The sequence below is a fragment of the Fundulus heteroclitus genome, chromosome 11, assembly GCF_011125445.2.
Source record: "Fundulus heteroclitus isolate FHET01 chromosome 11, MU-UCD_Fhet_4.1, whole genome shotgun sequence".
Lineage (NCBI taxonomy): Eukaryota > Metazoa > Chordata > Actinopteri > Cyprinodontiformes > Fundulidae > Fundulus > Fundulus heteroclitus.
In genome coordinates, this window is record NC_046371.1 from 14400741 (window position 1) to 14415176 (window position 14436).

General features: G+C 42.6%; 1 protein-coding gene across 2 annotated transcripts in view; it reads right to left on the minus strand.

The window, feature by feature from the left end:
• cpeb4b (cytoplasmic polyadenylation element binding protein 4b) overlaps positions 1-14436 on the minus strand; it is a 44235-nt gene that overhangs the window by 17326 nt on the left and 12473 nt on the right. For both annotated transcript variants that reach the window (XM_036142896.1, XM_036142895.1), the window contains exon 3: positions 5083-5173. In XM_036142896.1, coding sequence (XP_035998789.1) covers positions 5083-5173 — 91 coding nt within the window. The remainder of the gene's footprint in view (positions 1-5082; positions 5174-14436) is intronic.

Below are 14436 nucleotides of genomic sequence, written 5' to 3' on the forward strand. Positions count from 1 at the left end.
AAGAATAAGCTGATAGGCAAGTAAGTGGTTGTTTACAGGTGAGAGAAAGAGGAAATAAGGGATGAAATGCCAATATAAAGGCGGAGCCGGGGTCTATATTAGCAGAGGCCCAAACAGACCAAGAGCCGCTTCATATCCATCTTCTGGACAAAACAGACAAAATTATGTCTAATTTCATATTTTTGATACACATCAAATGACAAACTAGTTATTTGTTAGATACTGTAACTGTGAAAATATCAATCGCCTCTCTCCTTCTCATTTAACTCCATTTTTCTATCTGTATCCTCGGACCATACTTTTTTCCAAAGGGGAATTCGTAAGGGCCACCTCCCAACCACAAACACACACACACACACACACACAAACACACAAATACATGTTATGATGCCAAACAGCCTTCAAAGTTATGCAAGGCCCGCTTGCACCAAAAAGGATGATGAGATGAAAGAGCCGAAATAGTACAGCCATTGTTGTGTGGGCACGGACCGCCTGGCGATTGGTGCATTCCGATGCCCCTGTCACAAGGAAATCTGCGGGCCCCTCCCCCACACCCTGCAAACTGAGCTCACACAGCAGAGGAAACAGAACCGTAGGGACTGACCCGAAGCAGCCAAACACAGCAGTGTGATTCTTCTCTGCAGCACTTACCCATCTATCTCCCCTTGTGAATTAGCCAGGTAACAAATAGAAGGGGCAAACAGGTGCGCCGCCTCAAACTCAAAGCCCAACCCAGCACGGGCTGTCAGGCCGGATTTTAAACCTCCCAGAGACTCTGAGGAGCAAGCAGGTACGCCACAACCCAAGCGTGTCTGCAGGGTTGTATGTGGCTGCTTCGTGAAGCTCATTTGCATGCCGCTGGCTGCACACAAACAGTCCACTTTAAAAGCACATGTATGAACAAGCCAACACAATGCAGTGGTGTGTTTATGTGGCGGTGTGGACGAACAGAGGGATCCTTTCTGCCAGTCGGAACAATGCTGGAAGGGATTCAAAGCCCCCCGTTTCTGTGGACATTTTGTCTTGCCTCTTCCCTTGCTTTTGTTGCGCTCGCTTTTTGTTTGATATGTTGAGTTCAAATGAGAAACGTCAAGATGCGTTTGATTTATTGCGCTTTCACAAACGTGCGGCAAATTGCAAAAAAGCTATGCCAAAAAAAAGAAAGAAAAAAGAAAAAGGTGAGCAGTCAAAGCAAACCTGGTGCTATAATGGCGTTTTACTACGCCGCGTGGGAAAAAAGTTAATTTACTCAAGCTACACCTGTCATACTACAGTGCCACGCAGCACCATAATTATGAAAATTATGACTGTAAAACTTTATAGCCGCCAAGAGCGACACGTCAAATGAAAGGATAACAAGTGAGGGAGATGATATGGCGTGCTTCATTGTTTCACAACTGTGTGCTGTAAGTTTAACTTTGAGAACAACCCAGAGTGCGATAGAGGGAGAAAAGAAAAAAATAAAGATGACTAAGGTGGAAAAGAAAAATGCTGTAACGCATTGCATTAAAGTGCAAACAGAGCAAAACGCTAGCGTCACAGAAAGCCGTGCCAAAGAGCTGATAACGTAACGTTTCTGGTAGCTCAGGCTTTTAGTGTTCCGGTCCTGATATTAAAAAGGTAGGATTTTCTACAGCAGAACTCAAAGAGCACAGCAGGATGCACACGGCCTTTTGTTTGTTTAGGACTGAGATAATAAAAGGATATTTATGAGAAGGAGCCTGAAGTTCAGCGTTTTAATTGTCTTGTTATTGTAGCACTGACACTGATTTTATGCGTTTTACAAGGTGGCGCCCTTTAGGAACAATTTATTGTGTTCAGAGGGACAAAAGAGAAAATCAGAAATGTCCTTACATTTTTGTAAGGACATTTCTGCGTGCTCAGATTGGACGACAGATGGAAAATAAAACTTGGTTAATTCAGATATCTCTAGTGTAAAACCAAAGCTAGCTTAGCCCATAGAAGTGTAGAAAAACTGGTGCCGTCTCAGATCTGACTCTTAGCGGTGCCAGAGATAAGAAAAGAAACACTAACATTGGGTTCTGGAGACAGGCTTGTGGCTTTTAAAGATTAGACATTCATGTCTAATCATCCCACTTTTTGTTTTAATACTGCTTTTAACAAATTGATTGCAGGTCAGCGCTCTGCAAAGAGCTGCTGTGGCGGCTGCTGTTTTGGCTGATGGCACTTATAAAAACCTGCTGAGCATTTTTTCTTTTTAATTACAATCTGGTGTATAAAACTCTGGTTTAAATCTATGAGTTTCCAGACTCCTGTTTCCAACTAAAACATATTTAGAAACTTCACTCTGTTAAGAGCGCCAGAGACCTGGACTGTAGTTTGAAACGGAGCTCATTCTTTAGACTGATTATGAGAAAATGAGATTGGTCTTTATAACTGCTGTTTGATATAATGTGCGTAACTCTGGTCTTTAGTTTACTAAAGTGTCGATTATATTTGCACACACTGTTCCCTTTGCAAAGACCAGTAACAAACCTGGATTGCAGTATGAAACTGAGTTTATTATGCATATAAACAAACCTAATAGAGGAGATATTTACAATGACTCAATGAAATGGCACCATGTTGGCTTCTAGGCTTAAAAACCCCCAACTAGGAACAAGTTTGGTGGAAAACCTCTTTTCTTAACCAAAAGTGTGATTGAACCACCTACCTGCCAGATACTTGTGCTTTGAACTGACACAACCATTTTAAGCTTAGGTAACTTTATGTACCAATTGAAACACGGCTGCCGTATGGAATGAAAGTACTTAAGTACTAATACATGAAGTGACTAATGACAGGTTTGGTCTGTATGCACCACCCAAAGGATTACACTAAAGTAAAGCCTGTGTCAAAGGTGTAACTGATTCGACCGGCTCCTCCCTCTCAACCAAGAGATAACAGCGGCTATAGGGCTTTACTGTCAGCCACGTATTGCTCAGCCGTGATTACTGAGGGCTGCGCCCCTTTTTAAAACAATTAAACAAAACGTTGAGCTAATTACGTTTGGGCTCATTGTTAACACTGGCTCAAAACCTTCAGCAAATAACTAAACCAGACTTGGAAGTCTTAAAAGCTGGTTGCTCAATGTATGACTGAGAATTTTGTGGTTTGGCAAAACACAAGCTAAAACAATGGACCAGCACAATTAACCTTAATCATCCCTTTGCTTTGCAGTGCAGTGCTTTGCTGGACAAGCTTGGCAAGGTCTACTTGTTGTTCAGGAGCGGTTATTTTAAAGGTTCATGGCTACGTTAGTTGACTGGATTTTTTTATGTATACGTCAGTAGCTCACTTTGGTTGCATACAAAGATTTTTTATGAACGATTATCACGTCCTCCTGGTGTATTAGTTATGATTTTGGTGTTTTACGCATTGTTTTTGCTCAATTTGTTAGTAAATAAAGCCTTTCGTGTTTATTTTTAATAACAGAGGAAGTACAACACTGCACATGCGCAGCAGTCGATAAAACAAGAAAGTGGCTAACTGCTATTAGCGTCTCCCAGCGAAACAATTAAGGAAAGTCTAAGATCCAGTGAAAACAATGCAAAACAATATATGATTCCAGGGGGGAAAAGACTGGAACGTCGCTAGGAAAACTTTATGAACGTTGGTGTTCACTGAAGCGGACGCTAAACCTGCCGATTGCTCAGATGTGACCGCAGAGTTGATCGACGTGAGTAAATGTTCTGATATGAGGCTGTTAAAGTTGCTGTAAAATTGTTTTATTTAATTAATAACAGTTGGTCTTCGATCACGCCGAGCTGCCGCTTTACTGCGAGGAATTACAGAGGGTCAGGCTCGGTCCGGCATTATTTACAAGTGATTTATAAATTAAGCAAACCGGCATTATTATAGTTCTGCGATACTATCGGTAGATGTCGCCACGTCTGTTTATATCTGGTCATCACGCCCGGTGCTGGGGGTACTTTTATCCACAAAAAAGGACCATCAAAACACTATCAGGATGGAGGCTTGGTGTATATCACCTAATTTTATCAGGATCAAATGGTTTTTGGTCTTTTTTAGTCAGAAAAGAAATCAGAAATATATAAGCATATTAAGTGGCTATATACCTTACAATATACTGGTTTACATTGTAATTCTTTGTAAACATAAAGGATGGGGAAGATTCAGAATCACAGTCATCATGACGATATCAATGTCTGCGATGTCGCTATTGCACAAGACTTCCTGGATGCAACATTTGCCCTTCTGGATAGTCTCTATAACTGCAGCTCAACATTTGTATATTTTCACTTGCTGAAACGCTAACTCTCACAGAAAATAGTGTGGCAGATTGTGGCAATTGAAAATTACAAATCAAACAATAATTAAAAGTTGTTGAAGGCATTGCTGTGAAAGATATTATATCATCTCCATCTGTAAAAAAGGAGAGACAGCTTTAGGATGTTGTTGCTCTCAATTCAACATAAGGCCCCTGGTTTTGAAAAGTAGAGTTAATTTAGGGGAATTAAAAAAAAAAACAATGATTTAATTTTAAGGCTCACAATTGTCGATACAGATTCATTTCATGTAAAAATGGTGCAATGCTTAGAAACGACTAAAATCAAAGAATAACGTTCTATTTGCTTTTGAAGTCAGCACATGCAACGCTTTGGGACTCCCTTTGTGTTTCTCTCTATTTTACGCATTTAAACAATCAATCAACATGTCCCCAAATAGAGGTCGTACCTTACCAATTGTCCTGCAGGTTTAATAAGTTTCAAGCTTCCAGAAGTGCAAGCAGATTATACCTGCAGCTTTCACCATATGAGCCATATTGGATATTGAACTCGGGGCGGCTCAGAGAGCACAGACTATCCTCGTTGGAATTGCAGCTCTAAATACAAATAAAACGCAGTATTAACTGTGGCTTTGTCCAATTATCACTTATGCCAAGGTTATGTTTACCTATTTAATTTATTAACTTATGAATAAGAGTGTGTGTGATTTCCTAGGAGGTTGCTCTATGTGCATCAGGCTCGTTGAGAAGGCCAAGTGGAAAACTATAGCTATCTGCTAAGAAGCAAACATTGTACAGCTGCATGTTTCTTGATTTTCAGTTGCAAAATGTACCTTTCAGGGTGTCTTGCTCAGCTCTCATGATGTCGATCAGGGAGTTCTCCAGAGTGTTCATGTTGAAGCTGTCGAACGACCTGGTTCGTTCCTACAGGGGGGGAAAAGAAAACCAACAAATTGAACTTCTTTCTTTCTCTCTTTCGTTCTCTCTCTCGGAAGGCGTGTACTTTAAATTCCCTTCTTGTTATTGTGGCAACCAGTGTTTAAAGTGGAGCAGGAGTCATTAGATTTATCTTCTAATGCAGCACTGACCTAAATTAAACGCATACAGACCAAAGCAGGAGGAGGAGACAGCATTTCTCATTTGCACATGAAAATATGATCTGAGCACTTCAAAGACTGGCTGCATACGTGTGCGCGACATCATAAAATATCACATTGATAATAGAAAAGACATGAAAGATGACATCATTTTGGATTTTTGCCCCCCCAGCTTTGTAGTGTGCGTTAACAAACAGCTGCACGAATGAAATGCACAACGGTTTGTTGACGCATTATGGACAATCTGGCATCGACCGAAATACCAGAACAAAACGTGTTCTTCTTGTTCGCCTCCATTCGTTTTGTTTGCCGAGACGTCTTGGTGAATCTGAACCGTTGACTGGCAAGAGAAGAACCGGCTACATGAGACGGCATTAAAAAAAAAAAAAAAAAAAAAACAGCCGGAGTCACGCCGAGCGCAGCCACGTCAACAGCTCCACCTTCCACAGGGGCCCATCTTTGGCACGCCGGCGACGCCGCGTATCTGGGTACGCACACACACACCGATGTGTGTAAACGTTCTCACACCCTTACAATGTGCACACACACAAAATATGCTCTCACGCTGAAAACACGTCCTTGTCCACAAACAAATACAGCGAGCGGCACGCTGATAAGCCTCTCTGCCTTCGACTCCGCCTCGGCCAAGTATGCAGCCGACGACAAGCGGGCGGCGCTGACGGACCCCTCTCGTTTCCTGCTTTTCAAAACAAACAAAAGACCACGATCTGAAATTCATAACCTTATTGTTTTTAAATCCGAAATGCCCAACAAACCCCATCCGAACCACATGTTTGAATACTTCATCTCTTCCTTCCTTCCTCCTATTTATAGTCACTCAGCCCCCCAGTCACTCTACTATGAGTGTCACCACAAAAGAAGAAATTCCCTAAATACTGTCATATCTCTCATCCGTGCATCAGAGATCCCAGCCAGTGACTCCTCTGGCAACAAGGCGCTGCTCAGTAAGCTTTACCTTCTGTCTAAAAGAAGCTTAGAGATGTTTATTCTCCCCAAACTGTCACGTTAAAACCTACTTTCTGCACTCAGCTGTTCCACTACTTCAAGGCGCTGCTTCAAAAAGCCTTACAGGGACTCAGAGTATATTAGGAATCCATCTAAGTATAATTCTTATGATTTAGAAATTCTGACTAACATCATACAAACTTTTACAAATGCTGGAAAATGTTCAGGGTGAGACAACTGGAAAATATGCACTTAGCTGTGACCAGACACTTGACCGACCAGACCCACAAACCACAGAGCAGCACTCTGCATTAGGATGGTTTCGCATTAAAAAAAGGGACCAGAGCAATTAAAGTCTGGAAAGAAATACTCAACTGAGGTGTAGAAATATTTTATCATCCTTTGTTTGCTCTCAAGAATTGTCGAGAAGGTGTGTCGTAATGACTTGACACAGTTAGAGAGAGAGACAAAATAAAACCTTTTGACGACATCCGTAGGTTTGCGCATATGTTGACAGAAGTGCTTTTGGCTTTGCTTATTTAATATTTCAACTGTAGACAATAAATGAGCCGACAGTGTAGCTCAAATAATGCTAACCCACCCATTTTAAGAAAGAAAAAAAAATGCATACACTCCAGAGGAATTAAATAGTATAGGCTGGTTCGCACGGCAGGATAATTATCTTGATTTTGTCCGCGATCTTCCCCTTCCGAAGGGCCCCGACTATCGACGTGGCTCTTAAGATATTCATAAGATATATTCCTCCCATGTGTGGTGTCCTAAGAATGATCGGGTCCACTCGGTCGAACGTCGGGACCGCTCTGACCTCAAATCGGGGATATTCGACATGTCGGATTGTCTTTCCCCGATATCACTGCAAAAAAGGGAACTAAGAGTAAGTAAAATCATCTTCAAATGAGTGCGGTTGTCCTTGATTTGAGCAGGTAAATAAGATTGTCTGCCAATGGAATAAGATTTTTGAACTTAAAATAGGAACATCTCATCTTATTTTAGGGGTCAAAATACTGGTTTCATTGGCAGATCATCTCACTTACCTGCTACTTCAAGTTCCCTTTTTGAACCGATAGAGTGTGGGGTGACAAAAGAGCGCGCAGACGGACGAATGTGACGCGTAGCCAATCAGAAAGCGAGGTAAGGAAACCCCCGCTCACCTCCATCACAGTGCAGCAAACGTCGAGGTCACCCCCCCCCCCTCCACTCCTTTAACCAATGCCTTTTGTTTTTATGTTTTTTTTCTCTGTTAAAATCAGTCCACAAACTATCACCATTATTCTTCCTCATCGTCCATGTTTATTCACCTTAAACTCACGTTTGATCTGCAGTAAGAATGTTTATCTACGGTTCTTTTTTTTTTTGGTCGTTGCAGTGGAGTCTCTCACGCTTTGAATATCGGCCGACTATTTAAAAATGTTGCCATGCGAGCCAGCCTTAACCAGTGCACGTTTGGATCATAAGACTTCCTCCCTTAGGTTCTTCTTCTAAGTCACAATGCACCGCCTTTGTACCGTCTCAGCTTCGTCGGGGTGGTTGTGCGCCGTGATCAAAAACAAAAAGAATCATCCGTACGCACAGCTCCTCTGTTCACTTGCAGTACTGTAGTGGGGTCTGTGCGGCGGATTCTCTAGAATTTTATTAAAAAAACAGATTAAAATCCTTGAGAGCTGCAGCTTACGCGAGTAGAGAAAGCCCGCGGGCGAAGGCACTGTGGAAAGAAAAAGCTCACAGCATACTCTGTTACCATGAACTTCACAGGGGTTAAACGCTGAAGGGTTCAGAAAAACAGACCTACTTCTGTGAACCACATGACCCGCGCTCTGCCAGGCAGGCACCTCGCTTTTTCATCCCCTCCCTGCTGTTTTGAGCCGCTCCTAAAGTCAGAAGCCACTTTGTGCGCCCGATGGGTTAACAAGCGTAGTAACGGTGCCGTGAAAAAGGTATTAACACTCTCGGAAATTTTACACTGCTGCAGCGTTACAACCATAAAGCACCGGTGCGTTTTGTTGGGATTCGGTGTGCTTCGTCAACAGGAGAAAACATTAAACTGTGACGTGGAGCGGAAAAAGGATACAAAGCTTTCTGATTAAAAACAAAAATGAAGTTTGATTTCAATATGTATTGTGCCCTCTTTACTCTAATTCTCCTAAATAATTCCCAGAGGAATCCATTGCCTCGTAGCAGTCACTATTTTAGCAAACAGAAAAGTTGTGTAATATAATTTAGGCACAAATACAGCCGTTCTGTGGAGGTCCTGGAGGACATAATAGTGAACAAACAGCATTATGGAGACCTGGAAACACAGCAGGTAAGATAAACTAAACTGTAACTCTGGAAATCGTCCTAAAAATACCATCTATACAAGGAAACGTGGTGGTAGACGTTTCATGCTGTGGGGATTTTATATATATATATATATATATATATATATATATATATATTTTGCTTTCTAGCAGTGTTGATGAAGATGTATGAAGCTAATGTTGCACTCGGTGGTTGCTAACCGGGATCTAGCAATAACGTCACATCCAAGCTGAGGGAATGTTAGCCACAAGTCGCTAGCTGCTGTTAGCAATACCGGCGGATAAAGTATTTCCCTTCAGAACATCTCTACAAATAGATATTTTTCAGAACCACGTTGGCCGCCGGTATAATGAGATTCAAACTGTCCAAAGTGAAACTAAATTTTATTTTTTTTTGCTTTCTAGCAGTGTTGATGAAGATGTATGATGCTAATGTTGCACTCAGTGGTTGCTAACCGGGATCTAGCAATGACGTCACATCCAAGCTGAGGGAATGTTGGCCGCAAGTCGCTAGCTGCTGTTAGCAAAACTGGTCGATAAAGTATTTCCCTTCAGAACATCTCCACAAATAGATATTTTTCAGAACCACGTTGGCCGCCGGTATGATGAGATAAAAACTGTCCAAAGTGAAACTAAATTGTTTTTTTTTTTCTGGCAACTTTCACAACATTCCACATATGCGGCAGCCATATTGGGTAGGAAAGTCAGAGCGGCTGGGCAAGATCCGACGTTCGCCGTCTGAATTCCCGCTTCAGGGGCCCTTTCTTTGTTAGATTTCACATCATGCTGAATAGACCATCCCCACAGTGACACATGGTGTTTGCAGCGTCCTGGTGTACGGACCCTTTGCCTCAACAGGGACAGGAAGACCGGTCGGAGTGGATGGAAATAATGGACCCAGCTAAATACATGGAAGTCCAGAGCCTACGAAAGACTTGAAACAGGGGCAGAAGCTTTTCCTCTAGCAGGTTAAAAAACGCTACATATAACCAGCCAGAGTTACAATAGAATGGTTCAGATTAAAGTTTATTTATGGGTTAAAAAGGACCCAGTCATAAATCAAATTTAGAATCTGTAGCTAGAAGTAAAAGTTGGAGAAAAAAAATGTTTTCATTTCTACTTAAGATTGAGGAATGGGTAACACTTTAAATCTCTAAATGAGCAAAGCTGCTAGAGACTTACCCAGGAAATGCTTGCATCTGTAATTGCAAAACAAGGTGGCTCAAAGAGTGCTTACTCAGTAGGGCTGAATACTACTACACATTACACTTATCAGATGCCCATTTGTAAAAACATTTTGAAAACCATGTGTCTTCTCCCTTCCATTTAAAAAAATAAAATAAAAAAATCACCAACAGCTTTGTGTTGGTCTGTCACGCAAAACCTCGACAAAACACACGGAGGTCTGCGCCTGCACTGTAACAAAAACCAGGAAAGAAGTTTGAAGGGTAAGACATTTTTTTTTTTGCAGCACACGGCAGATGTCTGGTAACGCAGAGCCCGGAATCGCTCGGCTGCAGCCAACATTTTTGATTTGTGCAAGAGCAGATTTCCCACACTAACCGAAGGAACCCTGCGAAAACAGAACTGACAGGGCAGAACACACCCAGCGCACAACTCTCTCGCTCAAAAACAAACATCAGGGCAGGGACAGAAGCCAGGCTGCGTCTTCTGTTTTCTCACGTGCGCCGCGGTATCATACGCAAGGCTTAGACTGCTGCTTCAGGTCGGCAACAACTGGAGAACTGTACACCGCACGCCTGCAATCCAACCGAACGTCCACACAACAGTAAACGCAGATATAAAGGAAGCTAAAGCAATCCCGGATCAGTACGGTGGAGGTGAGGGCCGGACTGTCCTCTGCCGCCGGTAAAAACTCAGCCCAGAGAGGTGCGGAGGCTGATTAATCATCAGATTTGCGCTGCCTTCTATCTCAACAACTGGGCAGCTGACCAACAAAGTGTTTATACGTGACAGATTGGAGGGTTCGCACAGCTACACACCCGGCCACATCTGAAATGAGAAGGACTCGATTTACGAGGCAGCGCGCGTCCCGAGTCGGCGAGAAACCCGCCCGCGGTCGGCGGGGTTCATAGGCTCGACTCAGTTTGTAATTTTTTATTTTTATTTTTTTTTGCTTTGTCGTTTAGCTTCTGCAACAACAACAAAAAAAAAAGCGTTTTCGGGGGTCGATAAAGTATCCCGCTCCATCCGCCCGTGGCCTGGCACGGAGTTTGACTCGAAGGCTGAAAGCCAAGACGCGGCCTTTTAGAAGATGACTCAGCAAAAATACTGCAGAACAGGCTTTGTTTCGTTTTGTAGCAAAATAACCGGCTAAAAATTACAATCCTAAACTGTGCTAACTGTACCTGGATCATGCATGCAGTGAATGAGTCATCTAATCTGGAAACATCACCAAAAAAAAAAAAAACGGTGCAGCCTTTGGGACGGAGCGGAGCAACTGGGGAATCATACTAAATGCCGGCTAGCCTGGTGAGAGCAGTCTCATCAGGCTCAGTAACAATGACCTTTGGATCCATACGCTGGCGCTTATTAACGTAACGCTGAATATTAATTGAAATCATCACTACGGTGATGTGAAAACATATTTCTCTTTAGGTGAAAGGACTGTGCTACAGAGTCTACAGCATCTCTCTCCAGACCCTTGCTTCATCTGAAATGAAGAATTTCAGATGAAAAATACTGATGTACCAGTGGCGCAGTGGCAGCACGTGCAACCCATGCACGGACCCGCCGGCCCTCGGCGCGGCTGTCCTGGGTTCGACTCCGGCCCTCAGCCTCCTGCCAGTAAGCCCACTTTCATTAAAAAGGTCACTAGTGCCCCAAAAAATGACAAAAGAAAAAAACAGCTCTGCCATTTGGTGTAATCAGATGTAATATGGTTGGCAAAACTTTAATATTGCTGCTTGGCCTAAAGTCGATTTACACTGAATTGCATTTAATACGATAATCGTTATTAATAGTTATTTGATAGCCAAATCTCATCAACTGTGAAACGTCTTTTTCAAAAAAAAAAGTCATTAGAATGGTGATGGCACCAGAAAAATAATCAGAGCCTCATCTATTAAGAATGCAACGGCTGATAATGAAATGAATACTTAATGGACGTGATGGAAAACTATATTTATCAATCAGACTGACTATTGTGGTACTTTATAGCACGGAGGCTTAGCTGATCGAGGCCGATGACAGATTAACGGCTGTTTTTATGAAGAGTTCACCTATGGCTGCTTTGAAAAGTCTTCATAAAACTTTCCCATTTTCTTACATTACAGGCACAGATTTAAATGGGTTTGGTCTGCTGTGATAGACCAACACAAAGCCAAGAGACTCTTGGAACACTTCAATGTTTCTTTTTAACAGATAAAAATCTGGAAAGTAGGCCAACTTTCACCGACTAAGATTCAATATCTAAACAATGTTCAGGTCTTGCTGGAGATTCTCAAACGGATTTAATCCTGGACTTTGACTGGGCCATCATTGCATATGAACATGCTTTGATTTGAACCATTAAATTGACGTTCTATGTATGTTGGGTGCCGTTGTCCAGCTGGAAGACAGCCCTCCAACCACTTTCAAGTATTTTGCAGCAGTTTGACCCTGCTGTTGAGTCGGGCCGAACCTCTGGCCAAGTCTCAAATCACAGACAGCTTTACTGTGCTTTACTGTGGGAATGGCGTTCTCGGGGTGATGGGATGTGTTGGGTTTGCACTATAGTGTTTTCCTTGGTGGGCTAAAAAGTACGTTTCTCTCATCTGACCAGAGCACCTTCCTCCATACATTTAGGGAGTCACCTACCTGGATTTGATGGCGCTCTGGAGGAACCTCTAAGATGAGGATATTATTTTAGAACGCCGCCGTGACTTTGTCCCTGACTTGTCTGGAGAGCTCCTTGGTTTTCAAGGTGTGATGCCTCTTGCTAGGTGGCGCTGTAGCCTTTGGAGCCTTTCAGAAAAGGTGCATTTATACGGACGGATCATGTGACACTAACCCTAACCCTACTTATGTGACTTTCGAACGTATTGAATTGCAACAGAACTTTTTAGGGGCTTCCCATCAAGGGAGGGTGGATACAAATAAATCTGACAAGTTTCAGTTATTTTAAAATATTGTTTCACATACATGTTTCTTATCTCACTTCACTAACATACTTTTTTGTGCAGCTCCATCACATAAGATTAAAAAAAAAATTTAGATTCCAGGTGCCAGGGGTGGGAGCGAATACTTTTACTAGGCGCCCCACGTGCTATGCCCTCTTAAAGGTGTGACGCACAGACGAAGCGGCAAGCCCGCAGTGTTACCATGGCACCTTCTGAATTTAGGTCAGAAAATATTCAATCTCTCGCGAAGCTAAGCTGAGTGAACCTGTGCACCGCAGGGTTCCGACTGGCTAATTTTACACGTCGCTATTCATCACCAGCAGCTGACAAGTCAGGCACCTGTTAAAATCGATCAAATTTTTGTCCTAAATAAAAAAGAATTTAAAAAAAAATGCCTTCATTTAATCAAAGAGACAAAAAGGTGTTGGAGTTAAACACCCGAAGAGAACGCCTGCAATATCTGAAATCTGGACAAAGTAATTCATCGGATTTGCGTTGCGTGGGGTGGCACAGAACGACTTAACGCATCAGGGAGGTAACTTGCAGCATCATTCATGCCCGTTACCTGCCTTGCAATAAAGAATAAAAGCCACTGAAGGCTGAGGGAGCTGTGGATCTAAATGAAGAAAAGGAAACTAGGAGTAGTGCAATTTCTTCTAGGATTTTACAGTCAAGCAGTCAATTCAGGTGTACAGTGCAAAAACGGAGCTAAAAATAACTAAAATCTTCTTGAAATGAGTGTATTTGTCCTTGATTTTAGTAAGTAGATAAGATTATCTGCCAATAGAATGAGTATTTTGACCTCTAAAATAAGATAATTAGATATACTGCACTTGAAATAAGATGATGGAGAAGAGCTGTTCCCATTTTAAGTGCAAAAAAATCATATTCCATTGGCAGATAATCTTATTTACCAACTCAAATCGAGGACAAATACACTCATTTCAAGAAAATGTTACTTTTAGTTTTCTTTCTGTAGTATAGGGTGGGCAGTTGAGCTTCTGAGCCGTTGTTGAAAAAAAAAAAAAAAGAGGCAAAAACATGGAAAAAGGAAACCCCGAGTGAAAAAGGAAGGCAGGCAAAGCCTTGTGGAAAGAACAGAAAGGAGGTCAGGAAAGGGAAGCAGATTGCGCTTTTGAAGCTCTTTCTCCTTGTCCAATATTTCAAAGACCCATAATGACACAAAATACCCCCAACTGTCAAAACCAGCCAATTACTCAGTGTTGGCCGAACAGCTCAATAGACTGTGCCTGAGTGAATTTAGGCCGCTTTTAATGGGAGTGGCTAAGAGGCAGCAGCACTTGCTCGGCTCTAGGATTAGCTCAACCTGAACTGACTCCTGGTAGGAGCCAGGGCTAAACCCAGAGAAGGCGCGTCCACATTATCTCTGCTCTGTCCCCCCCCTCCCTTTAGCGGAGCGCCGCGCAGAAAACCACAGGCTACAGGGACTAATTAGGAGTCCGGCGCAGGCACGCATGTGCAGAGACGAGCGCTCTTTCTTCCTGTTTCCCAGCGTCTGACAGGGGTCTGAGGAGGCCGCGGCGAGGCTGCATTTAGAGCAGAGTCGTGCAGCTCAGACCTCTCATTAGCTGGAAACACAAGGTGCAGATGCGACTGCAAGGCTGTCATTAAACGACTCTAATAGAAAATCTTAAGCTTCGCAAGCATATATCACAAAACTTTGT